We start from the raw sequence: 14,802 nt of genomic DNA on the forward strand, positions 1-14,802 counted from the left end.
TGTCCCTTAAAGGATGTCTGTCCTGCCCTGCGACTACCTCTCGCGGTATGGAACTGTCATGGATCGCTCCTAGTGGCTCTTCTTCTGATTCCTGTGATATCAGGTTGACAGAGCAGTTCTTTCTCTTTGGCAGTGTCGGCTGTCTATCTGCATGACATCGGTAGTGATGCATCGCCGACAGAACAGAGCAGAAGAGAAGGAACTGCTTTGTCGACGTGATGTTACAGGGATCAGGATAATTGCTGCCAGGAATGGTCCGGAGAGATCGTTACATAGAACAGGCAGTGCCTTACTTATGAACTAGATAAGTACCATATATAGCTTTGTGCGTAACATGGATGTGTATGTAAGTTGTAACAGGGCCAAGAAAAAAAAGTACAAACTAATAGTCAACACGGATTGCTGCAGCCGCCCTGCTGCTCACCGCTCGCTATCTGGTCCCCTTCTTTTCATCGTTGCGCCTTGCATGTCTGGCCTCCTCACTGTTGACAAGGACTTCTGGACGCGTCTAGGGCTCAAAGGTTACTGCGTGTCATAAAGTCGCAACATCAACGTCGTGACCTCCGGGGCCTGAATGCAGCCAGAAGTCTTAGAGATGCTGTTTGTCATGGTGGAAAGAGAAGGACCAGATGGCGAGCAGCCTCTCCGGCTGATCCTCTTCTTTCATCATCGGGTCTGCTGCATCTTCAGCCTCTTAGCAATACAACAGTACTTCCAGCTGTGACCAGGCCCGGAAGTCACTGCTCCTTATGGGGTTGTGACCTTCTGATGCGCAGTGATCTTCAGGGGTTACAGCTCCCACCCTATTCCTGGTGTTCCTTCCCTTTGATCAGTTCTCGTTGCCAGGGCTGTGGAGTCGGAGTCGGTGCTCATTTTGGTGGAGTCGGAGTTGGAGTCGGTATAAAATGGACCGACTCAGACTCCTAAAATATATAATAAATTGGGTACAGTAATTCAATGCAGGATGTGCTGAATATTTTTTCATAGGAGTTTGGGAAAGTTATGAAATGTCCTATAAATGGCTGTTATATTCCTGATCTAAGGCTACATTCACACACAGCGTTTTTCCTGTGTTTTTTGAGGATACGTTTTTCTGCTGCAAAAGCTGATCATCTTTTTAAAAAACTGCATCACCTGAAAGGTTTTTGAGCTCATAGATAATGTTTTCAATAGCAAAAGCAGATTAGAAATCTGCTCTATCTATCCATTTATCCATATCTGTCTATCCATATCGTATCTGTACCAAAAAGAATGAAAACCGGGTAGTACACCAATATATATTCTGTTCTATCTAAATATCTTGATTATTGGATCATAAAAATGATTAAATGTCTGAGGTTCACATTGTACTACAATAAATTTTTCACTTAAATATAAGCAATATGTGTGGGAGTCGGAGTCGTGGAGTCGGAGTCAGTGTAAGGGAAATTGAGGAGTCGGAGTCGCAGGTTTGGCTTACCGACTCCACAGCCCTGCAGTCGTTGCCCGTGGTCTATGTGCTGTTCCTCTCTGTGATCAGTTCATGTTGTTTTTGTATTATTTTGGTCCGGGATCTTTCCTATTGCTTTTGGCATTAAACTGAGCTGCCTACTGTCTAAGGAGGGGGTATAGCCCACCAGGTGGAACCAACACTTTTCTGTGGGAAGCCTCTTATATTGGAGAGCGTACACCCACAGTCCTGTGCCCCCAATTTATGCAACCAAAAAGCATTTTACGGTAAGTACACAAATCCAATTTCATGTATAGCCATATATATATATCATGCTATCAGCAATCTTTTAGAAAATACATTAAAATGCTTCTGTGCAGTTTGTTCTGTATTATTATACTTTTGTCTGCACAGATGTGGAAGGAGCTAGATCTCAGGATCACAGATGCAGTAAACGAGTCCAAAGACAATGTCATTCTTTTGCGTGCCCTTGAGCAATCATGTCAGCCGCTTTACACTCTTGACTTGGTAAGATGTTTTAGGATAATACTCAGAAATGCCGACGCTTTACCTAGCAGAGTCAAGCTTGCTGTCTTGAGTGTATTCCAGAAAAAAATTAGCAGTGACGATATTTGTAGAGAAGAATATTGAGAGTGGTTAGGTGGCTGATAGCTATTAGTTTGTTTGTTTTTTTTGCTTTTATTTGTACTCATTGCAGAAAAATCATTCTGGTCAATGATCTGAGTTCACAAAAGAGCAGTTCATCCAGTCATTGCGATTTATAAATGCTCACCTGTAGTGTGTGGCCATCCAGAGGCTTTATCATTCAAGCCTTTATTTTTGGCTGTTGGGTCCAGAAAACATGTTTTTCTAATATGGCATTCTACATCATGTCATACAATACTGACCCATCACATTTCTGTACCAAACCACAGAGGAATCAGAGTCTGTCTGCATTATTATAAGCACATAGTTGTACTCTGAATCCTTGCAGCATATCAGAGAAAACATTCTTTGAAACCCCACTATGCCGATCACAAGGAGCGGGTCAAGGACAAGCTGCCTGGGACCTGCTGTCTTGGACCAGTCATCTGAGACACAGTCCCTGGACGGCTTTTCAAAGTAACCTTTCCCTGAAATGCCACACCCTAAAGGTGTAAAATATCAATGGTTATAATGACACATCCAGACTCCGATTCATGCTGCCCGGGAAGGACCTTTAAAATGTTAGTGAATGAGTTAAGTATATTAAACCTGAAGTCCTGCTAACTTTTTTGACTCATTTTTTATGTCTCATAGTATGTCGCTGTCTAAGGGTATGTGCACACGCTGCGGATTCTGCTGCGGATCCGCAGCGGTTTGGGCTCTGCGGGTCCACAGCAGATTTTGCTGCGTTGTACAGTACCTTTATTTCCTATGTAAAAAAAAAGCGCAGTGCACATGCTGCAGATTTTTCTGCGCGGTTTTGCTGCGGTTTACAATCCGCACCATGTCAATTCTTTTGTGCAGAACCGCTGTGGTTTCACACCTCATCCATTATGAGGTGTAAAACCGCAGGGCAAAACCGCAGGCAAATCCGCAGATAAACCGCAGGACTTTAGTCCTGCGGATTTATCTGCGGATTTTACTACAAAATCCGCAGATCCAAAAAACTCCGTGTGCACATACGCTAATCCTCACATTTCTTGTGTATTCCTGCCAGAAACTTAGTGTCAAAGGACTCTGGGCTCCTACCCGATCCCTAGAACTAGGTGCGCCATACTCTGTCCATGTCCTCACTACTTAAGGGTGAGATGCCCGATTCTCGTACCTAACTATGCTCCTAAGTTAACCCTTATCTGATCCCTCCCCCTCCCAGAGAGGTGTGAGTTCAAAGTGTATTGGAAAACACTAACCAGGTAGACAGGGTTAGCAGACAGGGATAAAAGGAAACTACAATCATACAAATACACTCACAAAACAACAGAGTGGGAAACAGAGGGGGTATAGGAAGGGGAAATCAAATGTGAGAGGATACAGAAAAGCACACAATCCAACTCCACGCAGCAATCTCCTGAAAAACTCTCCAACCACCAACTCCAATCACTCCCAAGTTCCAGTGACCAGCATCTATAGCAAAGGGGAGAGGTCAACACTGATCAGCTGAGACAATTCAGGATGGAGAGCAACTGACCTGATTAACCCTTGCACTGCCAGCAAGGAAAACCTGCATTGTTTAATAAGGTAATGAATAGAGTGAGTTGAGCCACTTTGGTCGGATCGGGTTTCATGAAACAAAATTTGTTTCAGATGAAGCTGGTCCGACTAGGGCAAAAAAAGTCGGAGTTTCGTCCAAAACCCGACCCCAATGCAAGTCAATGGGAAATAAAAGTCGGCATTGAGCGGATGACATTCAGCCACTCAATGCCGACTTTTATTCCCCAGTTCTAATAAGTGCACAAGTTCGTGTACTAGATGCTGCAATTGTCTGACCCCACTCTGTTGCAGTATCCGTGTTACACTCAGACTACACAGATTGATAAATCTCTCATAATTATCCATTAGAAAGTCACTATGGAAACACCCTGACTTTGGGTTTATTTTCTGCACCCTGGGAAATTAGAGAACTCCATAGAAATGTATAGTTTGTTTATTGAGTGTCATGCAAAAATGTAGACAAAGTAGAAGTGCTAAGCTGCATTTTTGTACACCTTTTGTATTGTTTTAGTTCATAAAGTCTGTTTATAACCATAAAATATATTTTTTTTTGCTGAATACCGTATATATATATATATATATATATATATATATATATATTATTTTTTTTTTTTTTTTTTTTTTTTTTTTTTCAAATTAAAATTTTTATTGAAATTCGAAACAATATTTTAACATACAAAAGTAATCATAAATTCAACAAACGTTCAATGTTTTTGTAGTCCAAAAACAGAGAAAAAAGGTGGCACTCGCTATCCGATAAAACATTCCTTTATTTAGTCCATGACACAGGTACAGTGGGAGAGGAGCGAATACCTTCTGTGGATGATGGCCATTTCGCGATAGCGGCGCTTCAACGAGTCCTTTGCCATTCAAGGCTTTTAGAACTACAGGAGACCTATTGAGGTCTTACCTCACAAAGTACTCCACCTATAAGTCATCATTGCAAAGTCCAGAAATCATTATATAGCCAATACTTGAACATAGTAAACTGGAAGTCACATCAGGACTAAATATTGTTTTTTCACCTTATAGGCTTCAATGATTACTGGTGTGCCAAGGCTGCTGAATGTAATGCAGGCCATCTATAGTGTTTCTATGTACTACCAAACATCAGAACATATCACAAAACTTTTCAAGAAGGTAAATTGATTGTTTTTTTAACTTAAAAACTTAGATGGACTGTTAGGCTATGTGTGCACGTTGAGTATTTCCTAGCAGAAATTTCTGCAAGGTTTCTGATTCCCTTGGCAGGAACACCACTGCAGCAAAAACGCATGTTAGGGGGCTCTGGTTCAAGTCCTGGAACGTCTTCCACATTTGTCTGCCGCCATCAGTGAGCCTCTCGCGGTGATTCGCATGCACCTGACCATGACCTTTGTGGGGACAGATAGGGTACAAAGCACAGGAAGTGGACTCTTTCCAGTTCGCTGCGCAGAAGAAATATGAGACACTGCCCATAGAAGGGCGGATAAGGTACCCATGCCCGAGCAAGTGCAGGCCACAGGTTCGGGATTCCAACACCACAACTGCACATCACATGGCACTGTGTCGTGCGTGGGAGAGGAGTTGTATGATAATGAAGACAGGAGGAAGAGATTTCTTCCAGGCACATCATGTCCCTGAGCCAGGAAGAAATCATTAAGGCTAGGTTCACATTACGCTATATAACTGCTTTATTTTTGTGTTTTACCTGAGAACCCCCCGTGCATGCTGGGATACTCAAAACTACCATCAAAGGGCAAAGGCTGCTGTCGCTTCTGCAGCCAGTTTCCACACCCTGAAATGAAGCACTATCACCGACGTCTGTTCAGGGGCTGGCCTAGTCCCTTCTGTAATGAGCATGCATCAGTTGTCAATGCCGACAATATGTTCTTTAGGATCTTGTCACTGTGCAATATTCTTTTTAATCCACAGCGACAGTGCGCTTTCTTACCTACTCTGATAAGAAGTGACGAACCAGAGAGATCACTGTCGGAGAGCATTGAAAGGGTAGAACCCAGCTCGACCCGTTTTCTTCTTCCAATGTGCGCTGACAGTGTGCTCGCTTGCTGGCTTGCCACTTCTCATCAGAGTCAGCCTGGTAGTGCGCTGTCACTGTGCATACTACTTATGATTATATTAGCACCAAATATTTGCCTTTTGTTATGATTGGGAAAATTACATTGAAATGCATGGGATAAAATCTGGGTAAAATCCTAAATGTGTGACTGAATAGCCGGGTCCAATTCATCATTCTTGTTGATTTTATTTATTTTTATTTTTTTTTTCAAGTAAAATTTTGGTGTTTAGGCTTTTTTATTTTTGTGCCAAATTCATTATGGCTTCTCTACCATTTTTGCACTATTTTCTTTCAGCCTTTGTCATTTTTGGTTGTCTGACAATATGAGCATGTTTTCATTATCAGGATGTTTTTTGCTAATTCGTCATTTGTGGCTTTTCAAAAAAAAATTTTTACGCAATGGTACTCCACAACGCTAGTGGAGTACAAAATGTATCTTTTTTTTTTTTTGCTTTTTTGAACATCATTTTAAAGCCTATTGAAGAAATTGTGCAAAGGTTTACTCTAAGGCTGTGTTCACACGTTCAGGATTTTTAGCATTTTTCCCCTGCAAAAACGCTTAAAAAAATGCATACATTAAGCATCCCATTATTAGAATGCATTTCGCAATTTTTGTGTCCATGCTGCGTTTTTTTCCGCAAAAAAACGCATCGCGGAAAAAAACGCAGCATGTTCATTAATTTTGCTGAAAATCTGCGGATTTGCCACTGTTCATTGTATTAGGGTGTGTGCACACGCTGCGGATTAGCCTGCGGTTTTGCCCTGCGGTTTATCACCTCTACAATGAAGGAGATGGTAAACCGCAGCGGAATCCGCAGAAAGAATTCACATGTCAATTCTTTCTGCGGATTAGAAACCGCAGCAAATCCACGTGGAAAAATCTGCACCGTCTGCACTGCGGTTTCCATTTCCCATAGGATATTATGGTACTGTACACCGCAACAGAAACTGCTGCGGATCCGCAAGACCAAAACCGCTGCGGATTCGCAGCAGAATCCACAGTGTGTGCACACACCCTGAAGATGCTCCGGAAAAAACGTGAAAAATCTGCACAAAAAAACGCGAAAAAAAATGCGGATTTCCTGGGAAGGGGTCCGGTTTTTCTCAGGAAAATTCTGCATACGTGGGCACATAGCCTAAAAGTTTAAAAAAATGCAGCGGTAAGTATATTAAATTTGTGCCAAATTCATTGAACTTAGCATGTTATTTTGATAAATTTGGCACCAAGTCCACCAGAATAAAAAAACAACAAAAAACAACTTGACAGCTTTAAAATATGTACGTCGCAGCCTGTCATAGCTGCATGTTTCACAAATTCCGTGTATGTGGGTGAAATCAGCAGTGGATCTGCCACAAAATAAGCGTGTGGCAGGTTGAGGATGGCTCCTGAGGAGGTCGCTGATAGCAAGGCTTGTAACGGTGATGAGGAATTGAAACACAAAGTATATTACCGTACAGCAGTTCATAAAGCCAGCTTTAGGTTATGTTCACGCATTGCAGATTTTGGGAACAGATTTGCATGCGGAAATTCGGCAGTGGAATACAGTACTGATCTGCTGAGCTCCAGATCTACAGACTTACATCCATACAACTGTATGAGTGTTATCATCTGAGAGACACGGATAGTTTGTTTTTTTCCCGGATGTAATCCTTGTTGCTTTCTACTTTTCTTCACTATAGCTGAAGTTGTAACTTGTTTTTTATTGATTTATTAATTTTTTATCCGTTAGCTGTAAACAATGTATCAGAAGTACAATATCTGTCTCCTGTGTCACCCGTTTTAAATGAATCCCATAAACTTTAATGGCTGAGTTTTGATCTGCAAAACAGATGGGAATGTGACCTGCTCTGAATCTTGCAGACCAGAGACACAGATCCGTTTTTAAAACTGTTTAGTATTTGGCCCAACAAAACTTTTTAGGTCAGTGTGCTGTCGGAGAAGAGAAACGGACGACACTAGGATGTGTCACACTGAGGTTTGAATGTAGATGGCTGCACTGTCCCTAGTGCAGTGACTATAAAATAGCATGGAATGCTGGGTGATTTCAGCTCTGGAGCTTTAAAATGGTGATAAAATGTGGACGTACAATAATTTGTTATTCTTATAATTTAAATTGTATTTCTAGGTCACAAATCAAATAATTACTGCCTGTAAAGCATGTGTTACTGAAAGGGCAAGACTAAACATTTGGGATCAACATGCAAGAACTGCAATGGTAAAAATTCGGGTAAGTAATGATAATGACAATGTCCATTTTTCTTGTATACAAAAACCAATCTAGCATCACATGTCCATTTTTAATCAGATGTCAATGTTTCACATACCTGTTCTTTCAGTGTATTTTGTAGATAAAACATGCATCTGGTATAGTCTCTAGCAGTGGTGACGAACCTATGGCACGTGTGCGAGAGGGGGCAAGCAAAGCCCTCCCTGTGGGCACGCGTGCTATTGACTCAGCACTAGAGCACTTACTGGGTCCTGTAGGTGAGGAGCCTAGCGACACTGGCTCGTACTTCAGCTAGATGTGCCATTTGGTACCACTGCCATTAAACTGAATGACTTGGGTCAGACGTTTGGGATCTCCTTCCACAAGCTTATCACAATAGTTGTTTGGAATTTGGGCCCATTCCTCCTGACAAAACTGGTGTAATTGATCCAGATTTGTAGGTGGCCTTGCTCGCGCCGGCCTTTTCAACTTTGCCCATACAATTTCAATAGTATTGAGATCAGGGATTTGTGATGGCTGATCCAAAACATTGACTTTGTTATCCTGAAGCCACTGTGTTACCATTTTGGCAGTATGCTTCGGGTCATTGTCCATTTGAAAGACCCATTTCCACCCAAGCTTAAACTTCCTGGCTGATGTCTTCAGATGCTGCTTCTGTTTTGCCACATAATCTTCTTTTGTCATGATGCCATCTATTTTGTGAAGTGCTCCATTCCCTCCTGTAGCATAACAACCCCCCATCATGATGCTGCCACCCCCGTGTTTCACAGTGAGGATGGTGTTCTTAGGCTTCCAAGCTTCTCACTTTTTCCTCCAAACATAACGATGGTCATTATGCCCAAAGAGTTAAATTTTAGTTTCTACAGACCACAGGTCACCAAAAATTAAGGTCTTTGTTCCTGTGTGTATTTACAAACATTAATCTGGCTTTTTTATGTTTCTTTTGGAGTAATGGCTTCTTCCTGGCAGAGTGGCCTTTCAGCCCATGTTGATGCAGTACTCGTTTCTCTGTGGATATTGAAACAATCTCACCAGCTTCTGCCATCATCTTCACAAGGTCTTTTGCTTTTATCCTTGGGTTGATATGCACATGTTGGACCAAAGCATGTTCATCTCAGGGACACAGAACCCGTCTCCTTCCTGAGCTGTATGATGGCTGGACATTCCCATCTTGTTTGTACTTGCGTATAATTGTTTGTACAGATGAATGAATCATCTTCTGGTATCTTGAAATTGTACCCAAGGATGAGCCAGACTTGAGCAAGTCCACAATTCTCTTCCTGATATCTTGGCTGACTTCTGGAGGCTTTCACACAATGCTACACAAAGAAGCAGTGTGTTTCAGGTGTGCATTAAAATACATCCACAGGTGTCACTAACTCAGATGTTGCAAAAAAACACTATCAGAAGCATCCAAACACATGACCGCATCTTATGGGCCATCCAGAATTGTTTATAGGCATAGTAATATTAGTGTATGTAAACTTTTGACTTTGCAGGAAGTAATAAAAGTGCCTTAAAACATTCTCTCTCTCTCTCTCTCTCAGTATTCTGGCATATGGCAAATATTAATAATTATGGTAATCCTAATTGTCCTAAAACGGGAAAGGTTTATTCTGATTTCATGTCAGATATTGAGAAAAACCTGCAGATGTGTCTTTATATAGAGAGGATGGAAACTTCTGGTTTCAACTTTATTCTCTCTGCTGCCCCTGCCTGCTCTCTGTCGCCTCTGCCTGCTCTCTGTCGCCTCTGCCTGCTCTCTGTCGCCTCTGCCTGCTCTCTGTCGCCTCTGCCTCCTCTCTGTCGCCTCTGCCTGCTCTCTGTCGCCCCTGCCTGCTCTCTGTTGCCCCCGCCTGCTCTGTGTATGAGTTGTTTTTTTTCTAAACTAAAACCTCAGTATTCAGGTTAAATTGTTGTGTTGGCATTTTTGCGATAAATAAGTGGGTTTTGAGTTGCAGTTTGGGCACTCAGTCTCTAAAAACTTTGCCATCACTGGTCTGTAGCATGGGAACAGCTTTATAAAATGTTCATTGTCCAATCCATGATATTCACTGACTTGTGAATGATGACTTGAATTGCATACAGCTTCTTTTTTACTGCCGCACCTTTGGACATGAGCTTCTTTGTGTTGGCCCTGTTGCTTAGATCCCGATCTGGTTGCTTTCGTCACCTTGGGAAGCTGCCTGCATTTGCTTTAAAATACGTATATTTATGGGATGGCCAACACGCCTTACCCTTCAGTGAGATTAAAAGTAAATTTAACATTCCATTTACCCAATTCCCATCTTATTTTATCCTGAAAGAAGTCCTGCGGAAACTATTAAACAGCAGAGCCTTAAGGCTGTGTGCCCACGTAGCGTTTTTTTAAGCGTTTTTGATGCGTTTTTCGGGGTCAAACCGCATCAAAAACGCTTAAAAGAAGCATCCCATTCATTTAAATGTATTTTGGCCTTCTTGTGCCAATGGATGCGTTTTTACCGCTAAGGAAACGCTTAGCGGTAAAAAACGCAGCATGTTCATTAATTTCCGCTTAGGTCTGCATTTTTGGCTATTTCCTATAGTCCAAAAGACGCGCGGAAAAAAGCGCATCAAAAACGCTCATTTTTTTGCACAAAAATCGCGGCAAAACCGTGCGTTTTCTGGAAAGGAGAACCCGTTTCCTGAGCGTTTAAAAAACGCTACGTGGGCACATAGCCTCAATCTTGGAATAATTGCCTCCATGTTTACAAATATCAACCACAAGACGATTTGGAGCCTCAAGAATGTCTACTCCTTCTTTAATGATGATACTGAATTTGTTAAAAATGCCTATATACAGAAATGGGAATCGGACCTTAATATTAAATTGGATGTGGAACATTGGAAAAAGGCTATCAAATTCCCTAATGCCTCAACAATTTCTACGATTTTGCAGGAATCTTTCTATAAAACACTGATAAGGTGGCATTACACCCCAATAAGATTGTCTCACATAAGTACCAAATATTCTTCCCTATGCTGGAGAAACTGCGGCCTCCCAGGTAATTTATACCACATCTTTTGGGGTTGCCCGAAATTAAAAAACCTTTGGAAAGAGGTCACAGATCACATAGGTATCCTATCCGATAAAAAAGTTCAAGTTACACCACAATTAGCATTACTTTCTTTGAACTCCGTGGAAATTAACCCTTCAATAAGGTATGCTATGTTACACATCTTCTTGACTACCAAAAACACAATTGCATTCTGGTGGTTAAAATCTGACCTCCCTTCCTTCTCTGACATCTTAGATAAAGTCCGAGCCCATAGCTCTATGGACAAAGATTTGCCTTCATTAATAATACTTTAGCTTCCTACCATACCAGGTGGGACTTATGGAACTTTAAATTCCAATCAAAATGACTTTGTATTGTATGGTTATGTCTTTACCGTTAGACTTAGTGGTAATTAAATAGTGTTTAACATAAAAGGATATTAGAAGGATAATACTGAAAAGTATTACTGCCTTAATACCTAATGTATAAGAGTGAAATGATAATTTTCTTTACCTGTATTTTTCTTTATGTGTGAATCAACACTGTAGAGCAGAGTTCTCTACTTTTTACTTTTCTTTCCTTAATTAACCCTTCCTTCCTTTCCTGTAAAATTTTGAAAATTTAATAAAAATAAAAAAATGTATGTTTAAGGCTGGAGTCACATATCTATGTTTATGGTCCTTACTAGGACTGCTATGTATGGACCTGCTGCTGGTCTAATCTCGGGAGCCTCATTTCTGCCTATGGGATGTGGCCAATGCAGCATAAGTGGGGAGCTGTGACGTCATACCGGAGTGAAAAGATGATGCCCACATTTGCAGTATGCATTACTGTTACTTTCCTAGGCAAAAGAGAACATGGGCTGACAGTGGAAAATATGAAAATAATTATTTAATTTTTAATTTCTCATTAATACAATTGGACGATTCAGGACCCTGCCACTAGGAAGCTCGGCGCTAGGTAAGAAAAAGAGTTGGCTCTGCCTGGTGAGCTATACCCTGTCCTCAGATACCAGGCAGACTTTAGCCCTTGGAGCGTTCTCACTTCAGAAGTATTTCTTTCTCTTCTTTTTGATGTAACAGTTTTAGTATTTTTTTATTTTACATTTGTGTTGTAACTTGTGTTTTTCTGCAGGAATGCACCTTTCTGATTCAGGAATATCAGGAGTGTTTTAATAGAAAACAAAGAGACTGTAAAATACACAATGAAAATGTTTTTGATATATCAGAGATCTGTATATTTGGAAAATTAGAAGCTTTCTGTGAGCGGACTGATAAGGTACATAATAAGAATGATTTGTGTGTTGCCTGGATTATGGTACATCATGTGATAAATACAATTCACATACTTGGAGATTCAATTAAACACAATACCAGATTCATGTTATGTACAGGTTATAAAGACATGCAGCAGTACTTTTTTGCAAGATTATAAAGATTTGGTGTGAATTATTTAACAACTGCAACTTTACCTATCTGTCATTGTCGCTGTTTTACCCAGATGAATTTAGGGCAGAAAAGAAAGAATGGAGGGATTTTTTATTCTATAGGTTATTTCTCATCACCTATGTTACCGGCCACCTCTGCAGTCTATTAAAAATACGGTAGTTGCTTTCTATGACAAGGAGTGCAGTGCTTGCAAATTCTTTGTTTTTGCCCTTGTAAGTGTTGCACTGAATCTGGCAGTATCTGTCTAGCTTCAATTCTCCTGTACTCTTCCGATGCTGCAGAGGAGAGAAAAATAACTGGACTATTGATCAGTGGTCCAAGGTGTCAGATGAAAGTAAATTTTGTATTTCATTTGGAAATCAAGGTCCCAGAGTCTGGAGGAAGAGTGGAGAGGCCACAATCCAAGCTGCTTAATTAATGCAGAAGGAGCCCTGACCAAGTATTGAGTGCATTTACTGATCACACATTTCAGTAGAACAACATTTCTGATTTTACAATCATTTTTCAAGCTGGTGTTATAAAGTATTCTAATTTCCTGAGATAATGACTTTTGGGTTTTCATTGGCTGTAAGCCATAATCATCAACATTACCAGAAATAAACACGTGAAATAGATCACTGTTGTGAGTTCCTTTTCCCCTTCACCATTGAGGTCTGATGAACTCCCTCTTCTGGTGAAGGAAGGTAGTGAGGCTGATTACCAAGCATCTGGGCAGGATGATGATGACTGGGTGACGGGAATTGCTGACGGAATATAAGGCAGCCGATGCCCTTCTGCCTTGCTGGTGATCTCTCTGAGGGATTCTAGGAGACCAGTCTGATTCCTGCTCCTCAAAAGCTAAGTTTTCTGCTCTTCCTTTTGCATTTGTGTTTTGGTTTTGTTTTTCCTTGTTTTTCTGGATTTCTGCCATTCCCTGCTGGGGTGTGCTGAATTCCTTTTTGCTCTGTCTTCAGAAGATACCTGAGTGCTGATATAGTCTTTTTGAAGCCTAGCGTCTTCAGGGCTTTTTTCCCTATCAGCTGTTGGCTCTTGTTTTGATAGGGTTTTGGCGGATTACAGACAGCAGCTTTTCTATCCTGTCCTATGTAGTTAGCTTGGGCCCCATCATTTGCTCAGCCTATCTTTCTATCTATGTGAGTGTTTTTTCATCTTGCTTCACCGTCATTATATGTTGGGGACTGTCTATTGCTTTGGGGTCTGCTCTGGGGCAGTTTAGATTTCCCTTTCTGTCTTTAGGCCTATGTAGTTCTCCGGCTGTGATCGAGGGATCTAGGGCACCGTAGGAACCCCCCACGGCTACTGCTAGTTGTTGTTGATAGGTTCAGTGGTCTGTAATCTGATAGCTGCCAACTTCTCTGGTTTTCTGGACTTAGCTTGTGTTTCTGTTTTTGCTTCCTACGGTGACTCATTCATAACAGATCACTCTATGTGTAATGACTCTGTAGAATAGAGGAGAGTCACTTTATTTATTGAAGAACTGAAATCAATTCTCTTTTTGATGATACCTAATGTTGTGAGAAGCTCCTGTAAATCTGCCTCATATAGGAGCTTAACAGACTACACAGTTCTGTCCAGCGGCTTAAAAACGCTGCCGGTCCTAATTGTCAGTCAACAACAAATCATGAACGTCTCTTCTTCCTATGACGGGAAGTAGGTTGGCGCTATCTCAATTTGGCATCTGCCCTGTCTGGATAAAAGTACAACAGGACTTTATAAATCTGAAGGTCCACCAAAATTAATACCACCACACAATGTACATGTAATAATCTGCAGCCCTGGGTGCATGGAGTGTGGGGGCCTCTGACACAATGCAGATATATGACCTAGCTGGCTTTCTCTCTGATTCAAAGATATCCAAAGCACCATAGAGATCCTTCTAAAAATCCAATCCTTATTCCAAAACATATAAAACATCACAACAGTGAGGAGACAAAGGGCTTTCTCAAGCCTAAAATACAGTCACAATCTCTCTATCTGAGGCATGGATGCCCAATGTGGACTCCCAGACCTGTTGTCAGCACCTCCTAGGATACTTGAGAAGCTGGAACAGAGCAGCCATCTGTATTTTTTTGTTTTTATAGATTACAAAAATATTGTCGATTGTGCAGACCTACTCGACTTTAAGCAAATCAACGATTGAAGGAATCGATTGCTTTAATGAAAGGTTTACAACGATTTACCAGGACATTAAAAGAAGGACACATAACATTCTGGATATGAAGAAAGCGGAATTTGATGCCGATTTTACAGATTTCATTCAACAGATAAATGATTTAGAGGTAAATCACTATTAGGCCACTGTCACTAATGACATTTAACAGTTTTTCATGGAAACAAGATAGAAATTGTCTGATCTAACAAAGCTTTGGGTTCTGCCATTTTAGTGGTGTTTTAAGATATCGGTACATGATTTTGTAAAACTTTT

At 41.0% G+C, this 14,802-nt stretch overlaps 1 protein-coding gene across 1 annotated transcript in view; it reads left to right on the forward strand.

The window, feature by feature from the left end:
- Positions 1 to 14,802, forward strand: part of DNAH8 (dynein axonemal heavy chain 8) — a 418,964-nt gene that overhangs the window by 56,375 nt on the left and 347,787 nt on the right. The window contains exons 8-12 of the mRNA XM_073556422.1: positions 1,844 to 1,957; positions 4,658 to 4,765; positions 7,811 to 7,912; positions 12,064 to 12,207; positions 14,459 to 14,656. Coding sequence (XP_073412523.1) covers positions 1,844 to 1,957; positions 4,658 to 4,765; positions 7,811 to 7,912; positions 12,064 to 12,207; positions 14,459 to 14,656 — 666 coding nt within the window. The remainder of the gene's footprint in view (positions 1 to 1,843; positions 1,958 to 4,657; positions 4,766 to 7,810; positions 7,913 to 12,063; positions 12,208 to 14,458; positions 14,657 to 14,802) is intronic.

This window comes from Dendrobates tinctorius, unplaced genomic scaffold (genome assembly GCF_039654945.1).
Source record: "Dendrobates tinctorius isolate UK_male_01 unplaced genomic scaffold, ASM3965494v1 ptg000232l, whole genome shotgun sequence".
Taxonomy (NCBI): domain Eukaryota; kingdom Metazoa; phylum Chordata; class Amphibia; order Anura; family Dendrobatidae; genus Dendrobates; species Dendrobates tinctorius.